Raw genomic sequence first — 22,572 nt, 5'->3', positions numbered from 1 at the left:
CACCCCTGAAAGCTCTAGATCTGAAACACAATTCAGAAAAGCCTGAGGTTTTACAGGATTTGTTGAACATGAGAAAGAAAGAATCTTCTCATGGGAGGACTTATTCTGAAACCTTTTTGATACCCTTGAGACACAATATTCTGAATCCATCCACTTATTCTGAATGGAACCTGACCAATTTTTCTGAAATATTTTCAATCTGCCCCCCACCAGCTGAACTGGATTGATGGCCCCACCTTCATGCAGTCTTAAGGGCTGGATTTGTTTTTTTATAAGGATTGGTTTTATTCCAATTTGAAGATGGCTTCCATTTGGAACCAGAGGCCCTAGGGGAAGGAGTAGACTTTTGTTCCTTATTCTGACGAAAGGAACAAAAAAACGATTAAGACCCTTAAATTTACCCTTAGACTTTTTATCTTGAGGTAAAAAAACTCCTTTCCCCCCAGTAATAGTGGAAATAATAGAATCCAATTGAGAACCAAATCAATTCTTACCCTGGAAAGATAGAGATAATAATCTAGATTTAGACACCATGTCAGCATTCCAAGATTTAAGCCATAAAGCTCTTCTGGCTAAAGACATAGATTTAACATCGATCTTAATAATGTCAAATATAGCATCACAAATGAAATGATTAGCATGTTGAAGCAGAAGAATAATGCTAGACAAATCATGATTTTCTACTTGACGAGCTAAACTGTCCAACCAAAATTTACAGCAGCAGCCACATCAGCCATTGAAATGGCAGGTCTAAGAATATAACCAGAATGTAAATAAGCTTTTCTTAGATAATATTCAATCTTTCTATCTAAAGGATCCTTAAAAGAAGTACTGTCTTCCATAGGAATAATAGTACGTTTGGCAAGAGTGGAAATAGCCCCATTAACCTAAGGGACTTTTTCCCAAAACTCTAATTTGGCCACTGGTAAAGGATACAACTTCTTGAACCTAGAATAAGGATTAAAAGAAGAACCAGGCTTAGACCATTCTTTAGTAATCATATCAGAAACAGCATCTGGAATAGGAAAAACCTCAGGAGCAACCTTAGGAGGTTTAACAACAGAATTTAAACGCTTACTAACTTTGTTATCAAGAGGACTAGACTCTTCAATACCCAAAGTAACCAGAATTTCCTTTAACAAAGAACAAATATAATCAATCTTAAACAGATAGGAAGATTTGTCAATTTCAAAATCTGAATCAGGATCCTCTGAACCAGAGGAATCCTCATCAGCAGAGGATATTTCAGTATGCTGTCGGTCAATATAAAGTTCATCATAATTATGAGAAGTTTTAAAAGACCATTTGCAATTATTTGAAGGCAGAATAGCAGACATAGCCTTATCTATAGCTTCAGCAATATAATTCTTTGCATCTGAAGGAATATCAGGTACATTAGACGTTGAAGGAACAACAGGTGATGTATTAGTACTAATAGAAACATTATCCACATGCAAAAACGTATCATAACAGATGCCACATAATTGGGCTGAAGAAATAACATCAGTTAATTTACAACAGAGACACTTAGCTTTGGTAGAACTGTGTTCAGGCAGCATGGTTTCTACAGCAACATTAGAGGCAGGATAAGACTGAGACATCTTGCAAAATGTAAAAAGAAAAAAACAACATTTAAAATAATCTTCCCACTCATAAATTCCATACTGAAACTGATATTCTGCAGAAAAGGGAAATATACATAGACCTGACTCTTGGCAAATCTAAGTAAATACATATATTTAAAACTTTATAACATAAAGCACCAAACATAGCTGAGAGTGTCTTAAAAAATGACACATACTTACCAGAAGACACCCATCCACATATAGCAGACAGCCAAACCAGTACTGAAACATATCAGCAGAGGTAATGGTATAGGAGTATAACGTCAATCTAAAATGGGAGGCAGGGGATGAACCCCTGCGGCCGATTACAGAGAGCCTTTAAAAGGATTTCCCATGGGTAAAACCACTAAATCAACAGGCAATACTCCCTTCACATCCCTCTGACAAACTCTGTACTCTGAGAGGAATTGGGCTTTAGAATGCTTGGAAGTGCCTATCACCGAAGTAATCAAGCACATCTTACTTCACCACCTCCAAAGGAGGCAAAGTTTGTAAAACTGAGGTATGTGTGTGGTGGTAGGTGTATTTATAGGCATTTTAAGGTTTGGAAAACTTTGCCCCCTCCTGGTAGGAATGTATATCCCAAACATACGTCACTAGCTCGTGGACTCTTGCTACTTACATAAAAGAAATTGATAATAGGAGTACATTAGTATCCCTTTAACCACCAGGGCCCAAATAGCTTTAAAAAAATAGATAAATATGATATGGTGAGCTAGTTTAGAAATTGGGTGTCTTTTTTCTGTTTTGGAGACATGTTTTAAAATGTAATTTTTATTTGATCATGTACATAAGGTTTTTTTCATAATATTTTTTGTTCTCAAGTCAGTTAGAGAGAGGGTAAGCCTGGACCTCTGACTTCTGTGTTATGTTTGCCTGTCTCCGACTGTATCTAACTGTAGTGTGCTTCCTGTTAGAGGTATAGTGCTGTATGTTGGTGGGCTATATAACCATTTTTTTAAAAGTACTTATAGTTGCCTGCTTCTTTTGTATATATTCTTTGTACTATATTTGTTTTAGTTTCTTAAGAAAAGAAAGTACATTAATTGGCAAACATTTTATATTACAATTACAAAGTGTGTACTGTCCCTTTAAACTGTCCCCACCTCTTGGGAACTTTGAATGACATCATCAGTTGCATCAATAGTGACATCATCTATGACATCAACAGTAGCATCACTAATGACATTACCCATTACATTATCCTACATTTAGAATATACAGCCCAGACATTTGCAATAGCATTTAAATAAATTATTAATTTTATTTGTAATGTGAAAGCAGATTCCTCATTGCTATACTGGTGGTAAAGTAAACAAAGACAGGGAATATAGACTGAGACAGAAGGATCTGTCTGTCTGTCTGCCTATCTATCTATCTATCTATCTATCTATCTATCTATCTATCTATCATCTATCTATCCATCCATCTAAAAACAATATGTACAAAAAGCATTATGTCCCCTTAGGTGTAAAGGCTGGATACCCTTGAGTTATATGCAAACCGCAGAATTTTTATTGTAAGTCCATCTCAGTCAGTACAAATATAAAATGTCATATAATTAAACAAAATTATACTATACTTAAATATTTAGTCCTACTTAGTTAAAAAAAGAAAGCATTTTCATACTACAGTAGACTTTCTAAATATATGAAATAATGCTTCAAAAATCATCTAGCAATTTTAAAATATTTACATACACAGAACAATTTTCATTTAATCAGTGTCTCATTAGAGCAGTGTTTGTCAGTCAAGTATGAAACTACCCTCCAGTGCAATCTAGCTCCAAAAATAAAAATAGATAGCAAAGAAGAGGTTTTCTTGCATTTGCTCCTGTAAACCATCTTAGGCCGTCATATATATGGTGCAAACGAACTGACAGCCGAATTTTTTCTTTCCATTTAAATGCATAATATTTACTTAAATGGATAGCCAGTATCTTGTAATTAGAAGATATGTCTGTTGTCTTGCTATAGAATAACATATCAGCCAAATAAAAAAAAAGTAAAACAAATTAACCTCTTGTTTGATGCAGATGTATTTCAATACACAATCCCCACCATTTTCTTAATTATAGGAGCCCATCTGGGCTTGAGTCTGCAGACAACACGCCTAGCCACTGTCATTATGTTAGCATAAAGTGCATTGATTTTATAGATGTTATCTGTTAAAGCCAATTATGGAAAAAACAATTTTATATTAAACGCTCAGTGTTTACTGTCCCTTTAAAGCTTTTAAATTCTATATAACTGATAGGAGAAACAACTAGACTTATACATAAAAGGACTACAGAGGTATTTTAGCAACTTGTTAAGTGTCAGGCACGGAATGACAAGCAGATCAATAGACAGCATTTTGTCTAGAACATTGTATACATTACTGGTGCATTGAACTTATTTGACCAAACCTTCTATCCAACCATGTTAGGCAGTATCTGTAGAACCTGAAACTCAGCACTTTTTTAAATATCACTGTCAACTAATAAAGCAGTGGGAATTCTGCTCAGCCAGTTAGCAATCAGTCCTTAAAGGGATAGGAAAGTCAAACTTAAACTTGCATGATTTAGATAGAGCAGTAATTGTAAGACACTTTTAAATTGACTTCTATTTTCAAATGTGCTATGTTCTCTTGGTATCCCTTGTTGAAAAAGTATACACACATATCCTACACTAGTTAGAGCTAGTTGCTGATTGGTACCTGCACACATTTGTCTTGTGTGATTGGCTAAATAGATGTGTTCAGCTAGCTGCCAGTAGTGCAATGCTGCTTCTTCAGCAAAGGATAACAAAATAATGAAGTACATTTGATAATAGAAGTAAATTGGAAAGTTGTTTAACATTGTATGTTCTATCCAAATCATGAAATACATTTTTGGGGCTTTCTGTTCATTTAAAGGAACAGTAAAGTCAAAATAAAATGTTCATGATTAAGCAGGTGCATTCAGATTATTTGTGATCATTTCACACACACACTAAGATCTGGATTTGCATTTTCACAAGAAGGAATCATGCTCTGAAAAGAGCCGAATGCTGCGAGCAGCCAAATGATTCTGCATGCGGATCAACATGAATGATCCGAATGCACATGCCTATTCATGATTCAGATACAGCATGCAATTTAAAAAAACTTTCCAATTTACTTCTATAACACAATTTGCTTTGTTTTCTTAGTTTTGTTTGTTGAAAAGAATACCTAGGTAGGCTCAGAAGCAGTAATGCATTATTGGGAGATAACTGCTGATTGGTCGCTGTATATCTATTATCAAATTTGCTTAATTCTTTTGGTATCCTTCATTGAAGCTGCAACAATTCACTACTGGGAGATAGCTGAACACATTAAGTGAGCCAATGACAAGAGGAATATATATATATATATATTCCTCTTGTCATTGGCTCACTTAATGTGTTCAGCTATCTCCCAGTAGTGAATTGTTGCAGCTTCAATGAAGGATACCAAAAGAATTAAGCAAATTTGATAATAGAAGTTGTTTAAAATTGTATGAACTGAACCATGAAAGAAAAAAAATGGGGCTGTATGTCCCTTTCAGTCCCATTTATACACAGGTACACACTTCCTATTAGTTTCAAAATCTAAATAATCAGCTATAATTGAACATTTTTGTACATGCAAAAATGTTAATGTTTAAAAATGTGTCGTTCACATGAATTAAATAACTTTAGAATTCAAAGCTCAGCCAAAATTATGCACAATTAACCCTCACCATTTCATGCTAAATTATTAGTGACTAAAGACCTTTTGATCATTATATCAACATGACTCTGTGTTGGCAAAGGATTTTCAAGTAATCGTGCAACAATTTAAAGGAATATGAAACCCCAATTTGTTTTCTTTCATTATTCAGACAGAGCATGCAATTTTAAGCAACTATCTAATTTTTTTCCTATTATCAGATTTTCTTCGTTCTCTTGGTATCTTTATTTGAAAAAGCAGGAATGTAAGCTTAGGAGCCCACCTATTTCTGGTTCAGAACCCTGGGTAGAACTTACTGATTGCTGGCTACATTTACATGAAAAAATGTCGATTTCATATCCCTTATGCAAGATACTCCTGTCTATAAATGTTTTCTATCAATAAATACAGACACTTCAGATCTCTTTGTCAGATCATTTATAGATAGAACTGCTTGTACAATAACTAAGTACATTTAAGTGTTTTAATTCATTTTAGAAAAAAAAAAAAGAATGCAATAAAATCTTTGTTTTCTATTTAGCAGCCAGCTAATCTATATATGTACAATTGGACACCAGGGTTCACTAAAGAAACAGAAATTTGATTTTGTATTTTTCTGTTTGTACACTTGCTGTGCCGTTTCATTTCCTTATTAGATTTTCAGAGCAATTCTCTTTTTTTCTAATCTTTTGAGTTCCCTTGTGTCTATCCCAAACATTATTGAATTATTTTGCCAACTCAGCTAAGAGGCTTTTCCTCAACCTTTCTAGTGAAGAAGTACTCTCCAGCGGTTCCCTTGTGTCCATCCTTTCAGTTTTATAACATTACCTCTCATTTAGGGACTCGGCTCTGTACAGGATATGGACCTTTTTTTTTTTTACTTATTTATACAACTCTGTCTTGTGAAAAGTTGAAATCGCTTTGCCTCTCTCTGCTTATAATTTATTAGTGAACATGGGGAACTCCTAAAGGAAATCCTCACGGGTGTTCTAATGCAATCTCTGCTAAATTTAATATATCTTCCCTGAAAAGCTCCTGCTCAGCACACTTTATATTTCTGATACAATACTGCTGGGGCATATTTGTCAAGGAAATTTTCCTCTTTAAAGATATGCATTTGATTATGAACTTCGTCTCCTTAACATGAATTGATCGAGCTGTTTTATATCTGTTTTGCAAACGGTCATCAGTGAATGATTTAGGGATTTTGACTAGAGGGAATTTATTTCACATCAAAAGGTGATGTAAACCTCTCATGTTACTAATTTATTTCAAATGAAAGATGTTTGATTAGTGCTGCTTGCAGACCCTACTATATCATATTAATTATGAGGAACAAGTAATTAAACAGTCTAAAAGCCACAGAGGCAAACGTATGGTGAGCTACAGAGATAATCGCATTATCTAAACTTTTTGTATGAACGCATCATTTGCTAAGCCTACCTGTACCCCAAATGGAATTGGTAGCTGCAAGCAGTGAATCAAAGGTATAATATGAATAAAGAACCGATTAAAGTGACCTAAAACTGAATTTTGCATGCGCAGCATGAATATTTAAAAATTACTACAAATTTTAACAAAGCACTTGTATTTGTAAAAATGCTTCAGACAATATTATCATTTAAATTTACAGTCAACACCAGAATTTTTGTTGTTTAAAAAGATAGATAATCCCTTTATTACCCATTCCCCAGTTTTGCATAATCAACACAGTTATATAAATACACTTTTTACCTCTGTGATTACCTTGTATCTTTGCCTCTGCAAACTGCCCCCTTATTTCAGTTCTTTTGACAGACTTGCATTTTAGCCAATCAGTGCTCACTCCAGTGTAACTTCATGTGCATGAGCTCAATGTTATCTATATGAAACACACAAACTAATGCCCTCTAGTGGTCAAAATGCATTTAGAGGCAGTCTTCAAGGTCTAAGAAATTAACATATGAACCTCCTAGGTTTAGCTTTCAACTAAGAATAGCAAGAGAACAAAGCAAAATTTGTGATAAAAGTAAATTGGAAAGTTGTTTCAAATTACATTCCCTATTTAAATCATGAAAGTTTTTTTTAACTTGACTGTCCCTTTAAGCTTAGTGCACAAACACCTGATTCCTGCGCATGCGGTGTGCCAGAGGCGATGTATGATAATAAATAGTGACATTTCTTAAAAGCATTTATCATGCATTACAAAATTCTTTGTGTGGCTTTAAAAGGTAAAATGTGCATCAATTACTTTTTTAAAGGGACAATAAAGTCAAAATGCAACTTTCATAATTAAGACAGAACACACACTTTTAAATAACTTCCCAATTTATTACATTATCTAATATGCTTCATTCTCTTGGTATCCTTTGTTGAAAATCATACCTAGGTAGGCACAGGAACAGCAATGGCTGCACATATATGCCTTTTGGTATTGGCTAAGCCGAATGCATTGCTGCTCCAACAAGGAATTCCATAAAATGAAGCAAATTTGATAGAATAAAACTGAGAAGTTGTTTAAAACTGTATGTTCTCTGAATCATGAAAGAAAATCTTCTGTTTCGTGTCCCTTTAACTGCATCAATTTCTCTATTTTCCATTATGGTTTTACACTAAGTGATATTTCTCACACTTGGCTGAGAGTTACATTGCACCTGCACCCAACAAAACTGTAAAAAGTCACTTCAAATATTTTGTGACTTTAAAAAAGTTACCATTTACTTGTAGTATACAAATAAATACATATTTATTCTGGTATCCTTTTTTAAAATTTGCTCCTTTCCATGAGAGCATACTGAGGTAGGCTCAGGAATGTGCATGTGTCTTGAGTTCTATGTTACACATATAGTGCTCAAGACACGTGCACGCGCCTGAGACTACATCAGTATGCTCTCATGGAAATGAGCTATAATTCAAACAAGGATCCCTAGAGAAATAGGTACATTTGATAACAAAAGTAATCTGGAAAGATATTTTTTTTAACTGAATGCTTTATTTGACTTCCATGTCCAATTAATAACAACCATTTTTTGTTTTAAATGATTTCATTTGTTTAAGATTAAAATGCTTTTACTGTTAATATATACTTTAAATTAAAACTGATTTCAGTATTAAACACAGATATTTCTAATGCCTGTAGTTTTTAATGGATGAAAGAAATTGACTGAAACTAGCCAAATGCTTTTGATTGTTTCACTATATTAACAGTTATTGACAAGCGTAAAATCTTTTTAACCCAAGTTTTTTCTTTTATGATTCAGACAGAAGATACAATTCTAAACAACTTTCCAGTTTACTACTATTTACAAATTTGCTTCATTCTTCTGGTATCCTTTGTTGAAGCAGCAGCAATGCACTACTGGGAGCTAGCTGACACAAAAAAAGAAGAAATTAATGCATGAACAGCCAGGGTTTTCAGAATGAGAACATTATAACTATTAACCAGCTTAAATACAAGTTTGGGCTACATTGACCTAAATAATATATGTATCAATTCTAAAATGTTATGTTGCTTAAAAGTATATTGAATCTGGCAATTATTGCCATGTTTCTTAGCTAATCTGTTCCCATTATGAGTGGAGTCATGCGCGAGCGATAAAGGGCTTAACGCGGCTGTTTGAGCGTGTCAGGTTTTTTGCCCGTATTACAAGTTGAAAGTAAACACAATCGCTTGAGCGTAATTCAAGTTAACACACGTCAGGTAGAAATATGTATTTATGATTGAATAGAACATATTATTGTATGTGAAGAACATAGGAATGTGAAATATTCAAATTTTCATGCCGGATTAGTTTAGAGTTAGAGTCTTAAATAGCGCTCCACTTGTAATCTAGCTCTAAATGTACTAGTTACGTATTTTATGGAAATATGGCTAATTCATCGCTTTGGGTTTTCAGGAAAGTCAGAACAGAAACCTATTACTATGATGTAGTAGATAGTCAGATAGGGAGTCCACATTGGTTATGGTTCAAGCTTACAATTTTGTTTTTGTGACCGAATACTGTCAGGTGTCAGATTTTGCGATGGGAATAAAAAAGAATTTACCCATGTTTGGAATGTTAACTCTTGCACAAGCAAAAAATAGGGGGTTAATTCTAAGTCTTATGCTTCTCTTTATTATTCATATTACAATAACATTGTTACAAGTAACCAATCACAGAAACACGCATGTCAAAGTTGGGGCTTAATATTTACATACAGATTTCTCCATAAATGAGGGTACACACAATGCCCCCCCTTGGAGCCGACCCTGAATAAAACTTGCGCTGAATTTGTCTCACCTTGTCATCCAGGCATGTGTAAATTACAAAAGGTTTTAATGAGATTTTAATGATATTACATTACCACTGAATTCTGCATGGAACCTCTCACATCTGACAGATATTACAGCAGCAGCTTGTTTTAAAATCTGATATTACGATTAGGTACATGTCTGCTTGATTGATTGAGATTATTAAAGGGACATGTGATTTTAAACATCTCTAGATTTTACTTCTATTTTATCATTTGTTTTGTTCTCTTGGTATACTTTGTTGAAAGGGATACTTAGGTAGGCTCAGGAGCTGCTGATTGGTGGCTGCACATACATGCCTCATGTTAATGGCTCACCCAACGTGTTCAGCTAGCTCCCAGTAGTGCATTGCTGATACCAAGAGATGGAAGCTAAGTATATGATAGAAGTAAATTGGAAAGTTGTTTAAAATTGTATTCTCTATCTGAATAATGAAAGAAACAATTTGAGTCCCTTTAACATAAATAACATAAATATGTCTACAGGAAAGAAGTTTTAGCTATGTGAAAAACACATATTATCTTCTCTCCCCGTTGGAGCTTCAAGCATTAACTAATACATTTTGTTATGTTGCTCTCTGAATTCTGCAAAGGGACATGAAACACAATTTTTTTTCTTTCATGATTTAGAAAGAGCATGTCATTTTAAATAACTTTCCAATTTACTTCTATTATCTAAGTTGCTTCATTCTCTTGATATCCTTTGTAGAAAAGCATATCTAGATAGGCTCAGTATCTGCTGATGTGGCTGCACATAGATGCCTCATGTGATTGGCTATTGCTATTTCTTAAACATAGGATATCTAAAGAATGAAGCAAATTTGATAGAAGTAAATTGGAATGTTGTTTAAAATTATATTCTCTATCTGAATCTCAAAAGAAAAAATTTGGGTTTCATGTCCCTTAAAGTGAGGTGTGATACCATCTGACAGACCAGCATACATACATATAAAATATATAGATGAAATTCAAACTGCAATACTTATTATGATTACATTATTTGCATAAGGAAAAGAAGATTATAAAATTTAGATTTTCTTATATAGTCCCAGATTTAATATAACTTATTTGTGAAACTGTGGAATTTAAAAAGAGCGGCCCCTTGTTAGAACAGCGAGTGGGGAGATCTGCTCCATTATAGTCAATGAAGCCGCTTCTATCTTGCAACTGTAAACTTCCCAGAACATAGAACGACTTTCCCTGTCCACTGTGCATAACATTACTTAACAAATGCAAAAAACAACACCCTCTATCAAACAGTCCACTCTTACATAAGCACAAAAGAATGTTCATTAATAATAACCAAAAAAATAAAAAAAATGAGTCGGCTTCATGAAGATACACAACTAAGAGGTAAGATAATTCACATGGGCAATCGAGGTGCTGTTTAGCTAAAAAGTCCCAACCATGCATCAAGAACGCTCACAGCCAGCCCCCCGGTCACATCTGAGATTGCTAATGCAAGTCCTGATTTATCCTGCAACATTACTTTAGCAGAACAAAACAGGAAGAATATTAAAAGGGACATGAAACACAAAATATTTATTTCATGATTCAGAAAGAGCATAAAGTTTTAAACAGCTTTCAAATTTGCTTCTTTTATCTAATCTGCTTCATTCCCTTGATATCCTTTGTTGAAAAGCATACCTATGCATTCTATTATTATTATCGGTTATTTGTAGAGCGCCAACAGATTCCGCAGCGCTATAAACAAAGGGGGAGTACAACAAAACAATTATAGGGTAGAGGGCCCTGCCAAGAGTTGCACTGTTGTAGTCAGCTCTTAAGAAGGTGATCTACAAACAGCTGGACTTTTAGGCTTACATGCTAAGAGGGTTCAGGGGATTGCAGTGGAGGAGAGGAACTGGTAATAGGAAAGGTTAGCATAGGTTGTATGCGTATTCTATGGAGCAGCAAAGCACTACTGGGAGTTAGCTGCTGATTGGTGAATGCACATACTGTATATATCTCTTGTGATTGACTCACCTGATGTGTTTATCTACATCCCAGAAGTGCATTGCTGCTCCTTCAAACAAAGGATGCTGCTTCCGACCCACTCCGCTTCAGTTCCACCTGAAGCGGAAGTTAAGAAGCAGCGGTCCTAAAACCACTGCTCCTTAACTCGTCCACCACCTCTGAGGTGGCGGACAGCAATCAGCCCGATCGAATAAGATCAAGTTGATTGACACCCCCTGCTAGCGGCCGATTGGCCGCAAATCTGCAGGGGGCAGGATTGCACCAGCAGTTCGCCAGAACTGCTAGTGCAATGATAAATGCTGACAGCGTATGCTGTCAGCATTTATTGATGTGTGGCGGACATGATACACTACATCGTATCATATCCGCTCGCACTATATTAAATTGACCCCTAAGAATGAAGCAAATTTGATAATAGAAGTCAATTGGAAAGGTGTTTAAAATCATATGCTCTATCTGAACCATGAAATAAAACATTTGTGTTCATGTCCCTTTAACAATTACACATTTATAGAACCCCTTAAGACAAATCTGTGTCCAGATTGTTGCGGTTATAATTATTGTTTTTCCACATTGCTAGCGTTTCTTCTTCTCTGTGCAAGATATCATGTATTTTGCCATTTAATACAACTGCATTTTTACGTTAATCCAAGGATCGCCCTGTGGCTATAATCTAGAAATGATCAGTTAAGTGTACCTCAAACATGACCTCACCTTAAACAGGTGTCCCTGAATAATAATCTTACTCCCGTAAGAAAGTGGAAGTTATTTTACGTTATTGAAAATTATTTGCAAATCATTTCATTATTCTGAATTCCAAGGCAAACAGAATATTTCAGCATAAGACCAATTGCTGTCTAATTAAAAATATTGAGTACATTTTAATATTCAGACAAAAGAAAATACTGAGAATAATTCATAATGAAAACAGCAAGCAATAAAGATAACATTTTGGTTGTGTATATACATAAACCTAGGTCACCTGCCCATGGAAATAATAATAAAAAAAACACTTTTTGCATCCTGTAGCCAACGTTGAATAAGTGGTTCTATTATTTTATAAAATTAACATTTGTTTGCTGACAGTATAAAAATAGAATATCTTCACCAATTCTGCTTTAAAAAGTAAGCGCAGCTAGATGCATAAACTGTGTTGCATCTGTTCATCATAAAAACAACCCCCCCCTTTAACAATGAGTACTGCATGCTGGTATCCTTGCTGACAAATGACTCATCAACATCTAGATAATGAGCACAACAAGTCCTTTGTCATTTTTTTTATATCACATATTAAGTTGAACTCTACATGGAAACTGAATTTCTCAACATATGTAAAAGTAGTTTATGGGATGGCACTGGCTATGTTCTCCTTCGTATAAGAGCAAAAGTGAAGCCTACAAATGTAGTTCATATTGATGTGAAGGACTCACTCACCGGAACAAAGTCTTCAGCGCTGCATTCTTCTCCGCGGAACTTGCAACTCAGAAGCATTTCTCGGATGTCATGTCCTGCGCGGTCATAAAACTCTCTCATGTTAAATGGTTTGGGCTTAAAATTACGGAAGTTGGCCTTGTCATGGAGGATTTCCATGATCTTCTCATCCGCCAGCTGAGAGTCTGGGAGCTCATAACTGTTAAGAGATAAGGGGTAAAGAATGAATGAGTCGTACAAAGAGTGAAAGTCTAGGTTAAAGGAAAAACAGAATTAGACTGCGGAAAGAAAACTGATAACTGAAGTGGAAGAAAGGAAAAATTCATAGCAAAGAGTAGAGGAACATCAAAGAGACAAGATTAGTATTTTGTATTGGACAGATAGGACAACATGGGGAGAAAAGATCATAAATAGGTATAAACAGGAAAAAGGTGTACATTCAATTTAAAACATATTGACTAAAGCAGTGCAACGCCGCCCCCTGCAAACTTGCGGCCGCCAGCAGTGGGTGCCAATCAACCCGATCGTACACGATCGGGTTGATTTCCGGTGATGTCTGTCCGCCTGCTCAGAGCAGGCAGACAGGTTATGGAGCAGTGGTCTTTTTGACCGCTGCTTCATAACTGCTGTTTCTGGCGAGCCTGTAGGCTCGCCAGAAACACGGGCCATCAAGATTGAAAATTCTATTAATAATTTGAATGTGTTATATAGTCATAAAGGGTCATTATTATAACAAAGATAAAGTAAAGTATATTGTATTAACACACCAAAATTAATGCTCAAATTTGCTCCTTGTAAAACGCAAATGTAACAGTTTACTTGAAGAAGTAAAAAAAAACTACCTGAAAAAATTGAAATGATAAATCAGGAGAACTTCCTTTTTTCACTTGGAGACATTCATCATAATTCGCCCCAGCTACCCTTCCAAACAGCGTGCAATTTTTCGATAAATTTGTACGCACCGGTGGGCCTCTCCAAGGGGCGAGCTGCAGAGAACTTGGAAGAGAATACAAAGGAGAATTCTCCTAGTCTTTGATAATTGTAGCCCTATATGGCAGTAATTTTGCAAGAATTCTTTCAACAATATAATACATTATGCAAACACTGCTGTCATCTAGTGCTCCAATGTGTATAGCCTTATTAAAAGCATTCTTTCAAATGGGAATGAGAAAATAATATCACCTTTCTCAGCAAGGATTCTGGTCATCTCAGAAAGGATCAAAAGATCAGAAAGCAGAACAAAGGAACTATTTCAATTTGTAGGAATTTCTAGCTGCTTGAACACCTGCATCACTACATCAATAGAACAATGAAGGGAAATGTAACAGAACTTTACAGCAAATATACCTGCCATACCTTCTCTAAAAAACAGAGCTGTGAACTTCCCAAGTGTAAACATTCAAATGATTCTGAATCCCTTTAGCAATTATTGACCTAATAACTATCATAAACAAAATTCACACTACGTCATTTGTAACCCCTGCTCCCATTATCTAGAGCAACGATGGACATCTTTCTAACACATAGCGATAACAGATCAATATTTTAGATGCCTTAAGGGTCACATGTAAATGTATGGCTATTAAAAAAAAGTAAGATTTTATTTAATATTAATGTCTAGAGGTATAGGTCCAGGTTTAGTTAAGTTTATGGGTTTAGGTCTGGCACATTTTATATCTAAAACTAATGTAACATTTGTGGAAAATCTTATAGAAAAATGAAATCCCATTCCAAATGTTAAAAACATCTTGAACAGAATAATTTCAAACCTAGGTATTGCACAGAAACAGAGGTTGGGGATGGTATCTTTTAGATGAAGGGATAGACATTGGTTTGATCCTTTTTAAGCTATTTGATACCTTAAAATTCCAGAATCATCCAGCAAGTGAGGCAAGAAGCTTGCTACATGGCTCTGCATGGAACTAGATATCTTACTTCTGGGCAGACAAAAAAGTCATTCAGCAAAGACAACGTAGAAGCTGGAGTCATGGAACTAATAATGTACAGAGTCCCCTAGGGATCATTGCAATCTCCTGTTCAACATCAGTGTCAAACATTTAGCTAATCTGATAGGACCACATGGAATACAATTCCACCAATATGTGGGTGATACACAATTGCACCAAAGAACATTAATGTTTAAATGGAATACAGTATTAAACAGTATAAGATGGTTATATATAAAATGTTTAATTCTGTATAGTTAAAGGTATATGAATCCCACATTTTTCCTCTCATGATTTGGGTTTCATATCCCTTTACAATATACTTTCACTATTTATTTTGTCCTCTTTTTTGTAATTTAACTCTGAAACTTGTTTGTTTTCTAAATTCCACTGTGTCACTATAAAGTAATTGGTGCTAACATTTTTGAACTTAATTTGTCTCTTATCAGTTTCCCCTGCTAAAATCAGTTTTGAAGATATATTAAACAAGATCTTAAGTTAAGACCACTGCTTCTTAAAGGGACACTGTAGCCAAAAAAAATATTTTGTGATTCAGATAGAGCATGCAATTTTAAGCAACTTTCTAATTTACTCCTATTATCAAATTGTTTTCATTTTCTTGTTATGTTTATTTGAAAAGCAAGAATGTAAGTTTAGATGCCGGCCCATTTTAGGTGAACAACCTGGGTTGTCCTTGCTGATTGGACAGCACCTTTAAACAAGTGCTGTCCATGGTTCTGAATCCACAATTTGCTGGCTCCTTAGCTGAGATGCCTTCTTTTCAAATAAAGATTGCAAGAGAATGAAGAAAAATTGATAATAGAAGTAAATTAGAAAGTTACTTACAATTACATACTCTATCTGAATCATGAAAGAAGCATTTTGGGTTCAGTGTCCCTTTAACTCCTGTTTCCGGCGAGCCTGAGGGCTTGCGCGGAAACAGGGCGAGTTGGCCCCATTCGGGGCATAGTAAATCGGCCCCTAAGCCTCAATGAAATACAAGACTGGGGGGCATGATGATCTAAAGGTCTCTGGGTTGGTGAGATTATTAAAGAATGCTCGCCAGCCCTTCTATTTCCCCGGTGGAATAATCTAAAGCCACTGAACACAGAGTTTCCCGCTAAGGGGCGTATACTGCATTTCCATATAAAAAATGCACAATTAAATTTGTATTTTAAACATCATACAAAACAAATAATTGAATCATTCACACTAAAATTTATAAAAAATATTTATAACCCTAATAGAAAAACACATGAGTACAAAAATATAGGCGATTATAAGATGCTATATGCAGAAAGTAGCATTATGTGATTTATATTGGCTGCAGGATTTAATTTTTAAAGTGTGCCCCCTGCTCACTGATAACTTTGCTCCATGGTGCAAGTGTCCCTTTACAGCGAGCTCCTTTACTTTCAATAGTTACCATCTTGCAAATCTCAGGAACTGCTCATTTTTTTCAATAATTTTACCAGGGCAGCCCCTGCGTGGGTTAGCGAGAAAAAACACGTCTGAAATTGCGAGATTTAGATCATGGGGCCCTGGAATATGAATAATATGCTCCAAAAAAACATGGAAAAAAATAACAGATTTTTTTTTATTCTAGAGTCTAGGTCATAGTCATCTTTCAACAGTTACACTTTTGTCTGCATTTGGTAAGTATTATATCTCACATATATCTCCTACACAAGTAAAAAGCCTTGTAAACTGATGAAATCACACAGTCAGTGCGGATAGATGATCTACAGACCTAAACCTAGGGGATAAAAACATTATTGTTAGCTGTGTTGCACTCTTTTGACTCAGTTGTAACAATGCCCTTTAGATAAGAATGTGCATCCTTTGCTTAACCATAAAGTCCATACCAGTAGAGGACCTACTCAACAAAGGGCCCTGATGCAAATATTCTTTTGGGTCCCCCAAAGGTAACTCAGTAGTAAGCACTAGTAATAATATACATGCTTCTCTGCACAATGATTTTGAGGATAGAGAGATAGACAGATAGATGATTGATAGACCTGCAACATGCACTATTGAAAGGCTCCCCTGCATTAAGACTGCACATGTCTATGTATAGACAGGTTGCTATGGGCCCCCCAAGCACTTGGGCCCTGGTGCCACTGCACATGCTGCACCAATGGCAGTTCCAACCCTGGTCCATACAACACGGGAGCTTAAAGTATGACATAAGGAATTAAGGAAACCACACACAACCTTACAAGCAAAGCAATGCACAACTTTAAGTTTCTCTTGACAATCTACAGACCCTTCTACAGAACGTGTCCCCATTATCTACAAGATATAGTCCTGCACCTTATACTTTTCATAACGTCAGTTATTTCAGCTTCAGTTTGCTATACCATTCGTGGGAGATCAGCATCAGTAATATGCACTTGCCGTTGGAGAACCAGCCTCACCCCACATTCGTAAAAAGGCTTTGCTTTAAAAACATTGCTCTTTGAATAGGATATTCAAGATAACCCTAAATATACTGTTTTTCTACCTCCCTCTATGTTCTTTCCATCCTCCCTGTTTCTTCTGTTTAATCTTCTTTGTAAGTTGGTTTTGAGCCTATGTACTATTTCCCCTCTAGAATATATGCAACTTGAAACAGGGCTTTTCCTGTTTATGCAAGATCATAGATAGATAGGTACACTGTCAGAAAAAAGGGTACAGTTGGGGTCCGTTTGTGAACACTTAGGGTACAACTGCTGTGGTTGTACCCTCAATGGCTCATAATTACACCTTAAAGAACCAATATGTACCATTTAGCGGTAATTAAGGTACAGATATGTTTCCAACTGTCAAAGGGTTCATGTCTGTACCATTTAATCCCCCCAAAAAGGTTGAGGGGGATGGGTGGTTCAAGGCTGCCAAACCCTGCAAGTCCATATCATTTGTGCACCTCAATTATTCAATGAACACATAACTGTCAGTCACCCAAAATGAATTCAACATACATGTTGCACAGCAAAATAATTAATCTTCAATGGTAATATGCAAGAAGTGGGCAAGGCAACAAAAATATTTAACCTATATCTTCAATAACACTGTGTTGCTGGTTCTAAATATCACACAAGCACTTAACATGTTAATGTTTATATTTAGAGCATAAAGATGATAACTCTTTTTTTTTTTTTTTTTTCAAATAATTTTTTATTGAGGTATTGAACAGTATCATCAAAACAAACAATGTGTTCAGGCACGGATTATAAGTAATAAAAATAATTATACATGACTCTTATAAAAAGGAGATTTGAACTAGAACAATAAAGTCTCTGTGTAACAATGGTTATCCCCGTACTCAAGTGGTAGTATTACTGTACATTTATGGATGAGAACCGTAATCATATAGTAAAATACATTCAATAGAGATGGCATAACCACTGAGATGGGATGTAACACTACTTCTGAGACGATAAGCTTAAAGTATAGCTCAGATTATAGCAAACAGGGGTGACTGAGACACATAATAATGAAACCTTGTTTTTTATATAATATAGCAAATGATCCCTACTCTGATATAGGTACTCTATAATCTTTAAACTGTATGATGTAGGGAGTTGGCTTTTGTCTGGCCTCTCTTGGGCCAAAGTGTATAAAGGGGAAATTCAGCGGGCAAGAGCCGCTCGATAAAAGGGGGGGGGAGTGAAGGGGGGGGGGGCGGAGCCTTTTAAGGTAACTATATAGCATATCTGGGTTTCCAAAATGAATAGAATAAAAAAAGAAAATAAATTTAGATTGGATGAGGGTGGTATACATGACTTGGGGAGCCTTTTAATTAACCTCATGAGCATATATGTATGCATGGGATGTCTGCTTAGGGAATGTATCTTTGAAAGTGAGATGAAGTATCAATTTCTTTGTGAGGTTCATGGGATCATGGTAAAGTAGGCCTAATAGATAAGTTAGTCTGAAGGTATTCAAGGATAGTTATTTAAACTGCAGGTGTATTGGGGGAAATGCCCCCCGTTCAGCTAAGGGTCAAGGTAAATATTATGCTAGAAGCAAAATAATGGTGTTAGATGAGCTTATGGTAAGCCACAATGCTAGGCCCCGACATATAAACAAACAGGAAGCTAATCTGGGGAACCTTCTAATTAGTATAGTAGTTACAGGTATGTATAGATAATGTCTGTGTGGGGGAGATGCTTCTAAATTATGGGATGACTTAGTTAATTCTTTGTATTATTCATAACGTAGAGTTAGATAGAGGCTGGGGGAGACTAGGCGTATATCCTGCTAGTGTACGGTAGGAGAGATAGTAAGATGACTGAGCATGCACCAATTAAGGGGTAGAATTAAAACAAGGCACCCACTTAGACAGATATCTCTATCACCATGTATGCTATTAGGTATTGTATACATATCTCAGACCAAGTTCACTAAATAAACTATTATGCTGAGCCGTGTCTTCCCAGTGAACACGGCCCAACAACGTCTACAATAACTAAAGGAGAGATTATGTATGCTTAGATGAGATGTGGGATGGGGGAGTCATCTGCTAATGTAATAGAGTTTACCTGGGATGGGAGAGGAAATCTTAATGAAGCTGGGTGGGGAAAAGACTGAAATAAGTAGGCAAGCTTAATTAAAGGGTTACTACTTGCATGTGCAATAATCTACTGTAAAGCTTATTATTAAAGGAACTAAGCGGGCTGTTGTATCTCCTAGAATAATCCTATGAATTCTCCTCAGAGTTACCATTTATAATTACATCTACATAGTATAGACTATAACTCCTAGAGACAGTGTAAGCAAGTAGATTGTAAGAGAAATATTTACTCTGTTCAGCCCACACCATAAAATTCGCAGAGATACATGTTTGGCCAGGAATCCTCCTATACCCTACAACCATATTTTAAAGAGTCTTATGCACCCCCTAATATAGCAACGTACTTCATGTAAAAATAACTTGCAGCCTAAGCTTGTAATAACTATACAGGGGTAGGGATTTAAAAACTCTTAAATACTCAACGTGCGTAACAGAGGTTAACCAGTTAGACATAGGTCTTCCGGTCAGCATACCTATAATAAGACATAACAAAAAAGGAGTAGCCCTGCTATCATTTTCGTAAACGTAATTTCTTCTGTTAAGTGTGATCAGTCCACGGGTCATCATTACTTGTGGGATATTAACTGCTCCCCTACAGGAAGTGCAAGAGGATTCACCCAGCAGAGTTGCTATATAGCTCCTCCCCTCTACGTCACCTCCAGTCATTCTCTTGCACCCAACGACTAGATAGGATGTGTGAGAGGACTATGGTGATATATTTAGTTTTTATATCTTCAATCAAAAATTTGTTATTTTATAATAGCACCGGAGTGTGTTATTCCTTCTCTGGTAGAATTTGAAGAAGAATCTACCTGAGTTTTTCTATGATTTTAGCCGGAGTAGTTAAGATCATATTGCTGTTTCTCGGCCATCTGAGGAGAGGTAAACTTCAGATCAGGGGACAGCAGGCAGATTAATCTGCAAAGAGGTATGTAGCAGTTTATTATTTTCTGACATGGAATTGATGAGAAAATCCTGCCATACCGTTATAATGTAAACTCAGCCTTGAATGCAGTAGATGTAGCTGATATCAGGCTGTCATGTATGTATATTTTACACTTCAGTTTTCTGGGAAATGGTACTTCTCTGGCTTTTAAACTGTATACATAGACTTAACCTATTTTGCAGGGACTTGCAATAGGTTTTAAATGACAATTAATTATTGAGGTAAAACGTTTTTTTTTTTGCTGGCATGTAAAAACGTTTTTTTCTCTGAGGTACTGGGTGAAAAAATGTTTTGGGCACTTTTTTTCCACTTGGCAATAGTTTTGATTTAAATTAGAGCAGTTCACTGATCCCTCTCACTGTTATGTGTGTGGGGGAGGGGCCATTTTGGTGCTTTCACTATGCATCAGAAAAACTCAGTCAGAGGTTCATTTTCTTCCTGCATGATCCGGTTCATCTCTACAGAGTTCAGGGATCTCAAGATTCTTTTTTGAGGGAAGTAATCATTCACAGCAGAGCTGTGCTGATTGTATTGACTGTGATATAAAAAACGTTTATTTGTGTATTTTTTTCTGCTGCCTGGGTTAGTTATCATTTGCTGAGGGGAACAATCCTTTGCTAAAACTGTATATTCTGACAAAGATTGATGCTATAACTTAATTATTTTATCTGTTATAATATTTTCTGTGCTTCTTAAAGGCACAGTTCGTTTTCATATTATTTGTAAATTACTTTGAAAAGTATTTCCAAGTTGCTGTTTATTTGCTAGTGTGTTAAACATGTCTGATTCAGAGGAATATCTCTGTGCTATATGTGTTAATGCCAAAGTGGAGCCCAATAGAAATTTATGTACTAAATGTATTGATGCTACTTTAAAAAATAGTCAATCTGTACAAATTGAACATATTTCACCAAACAACGAGGGGAGAGTTATGCCGACTAACTCGCCTCACGTGTCAGTACCTGCATCTCCCGCTCAGGAGGTGCGTGATATTGTAGCGCCGAGTGCATTTGGGCGGCCATTACAAATCACATTACAAGATATGGCTACTGTTATGACTGAAGTTTTGGCTAAACTACCAGAACTAAGAGGTAAACGTGATCACTCTGGGATGAGAACAGAGTGCGCTGATAATGCAAGGGCCATGTCTGATACTGCGTCACAGTTTGCAGAACGTGAAGACGGAGAGCTTCATTCTGTGGGTGACGGTTCTGATCCAAATAAACTGGACTCAGACATTTCAAATTTTAAATTTAAGCTTGAGAACCTCCGTGTGTTACTAGGGGAGGTATTAGCGGCTCTGAATGATTGTAACACAGTTGCAATCCCAGAAAAAATGTGTAGGTTGGATAAATATTTTGCGGTACCGACGAGTACTGACGTTTTTCCTATACCTAAGAGACTTACTGACATTGTTACTAAGGAGTGGGATAGACCCGGTGTGCCTTTCTCACCCCCTCCTATATTCAGAAAAATGTTTCCAATAGACGCCGCCACACGGGACTTATGGCAAATGGTCCCTAAGGTGGAGGGAGCAGTTTCTACTTTAGCTAAGCGTACCACTATCCCAGTGGAGGATAGCTGTGCTTTTTCAGATCCAATGGATAAAAAATTAGAGGGTTACCTTAAGAAAATGTTTGTTCAACAAGGGTTTATATTGCAACCTCTTGCATGTATTGCGCCTGTCACGGCTGCAGCAGCATTTTGGTTTGAGTCTCTGGAAGAGACACTTCAATCATCCACACTAGATGACATCACACACAAACTTAAATTCCTTAAGTTAGCTAATTCATTTATTTCAGATGCCGTAGTACATTTAACTAAACTTGCGGCTAAAAATTCAGGATTCGCCATTCAGGCACGCAGAGCTCTGTGGCTAAAATCCTGGTCAGCTGATGTTACGTCTAAATCTAAATTGCTTAATATTCCTTTCAAAGGGCAGACCTTATTCGGGCCCGGCTTGAAAGAGATTATTGATGACATTACAGGAGGTAAAGGTCATGCCCTGCCTCAGGACAAGGCCAAAGCCAAGGCTAGACAGTCCAATTTTCGTTCCTTTCGTAATTTCAAAGCAGGAGCAGCATCAACTTCCTCTGCACCAAAACAGGAAGGAGCTGTTGCTCGCTACAGACA

At 36.2% G+C, this 22,572-nt stretch overlaps 1 protein-coding gene across 1 annotated transcript in view; it reads right to left on the bottom strand.

Annotated features, from left to right (window-relative positions):
• The window catches only part of ASIC1 (acid sensing ion channel subunit 1), a 537,317-nt gene that overhangs the window by 379,595 nt on the left and 135,150 nt on the right, over positions 1 to 22,572 (bottom strand). Inside the window, exon 3 of the mRNA XM_053708351.1 lies at positions 12,996 to 13,191. Coding sequence (XP_053564326.1) covers positions 12,996 to 13,191 — 196 coding nt within the window. The remainder of the gene's footprint in view (positions 1 to 12,995; positions 13,192 to 22,572) is intronic.

Source organism: Bombina bombina, chromosome 3 (assembly GCF_027579735.1).
Source record: "Bombina bombina isolate aBomBom1 chromosome 3, aBomBom1.pri, whole genome shotgun sequence".
In the NCBI taxonomy this organism is placed as follows: Eukaryota; Metazoa; Chordata; class Amphibia; order Anura; family Bombinatoridae; genus Bombina; species Bombina bombina.
The sequence above is the reverse complement of the archived record's forward strand: the minus strand, read 5'-3'. Positions and strand labels throughout refer to the sequence as shown.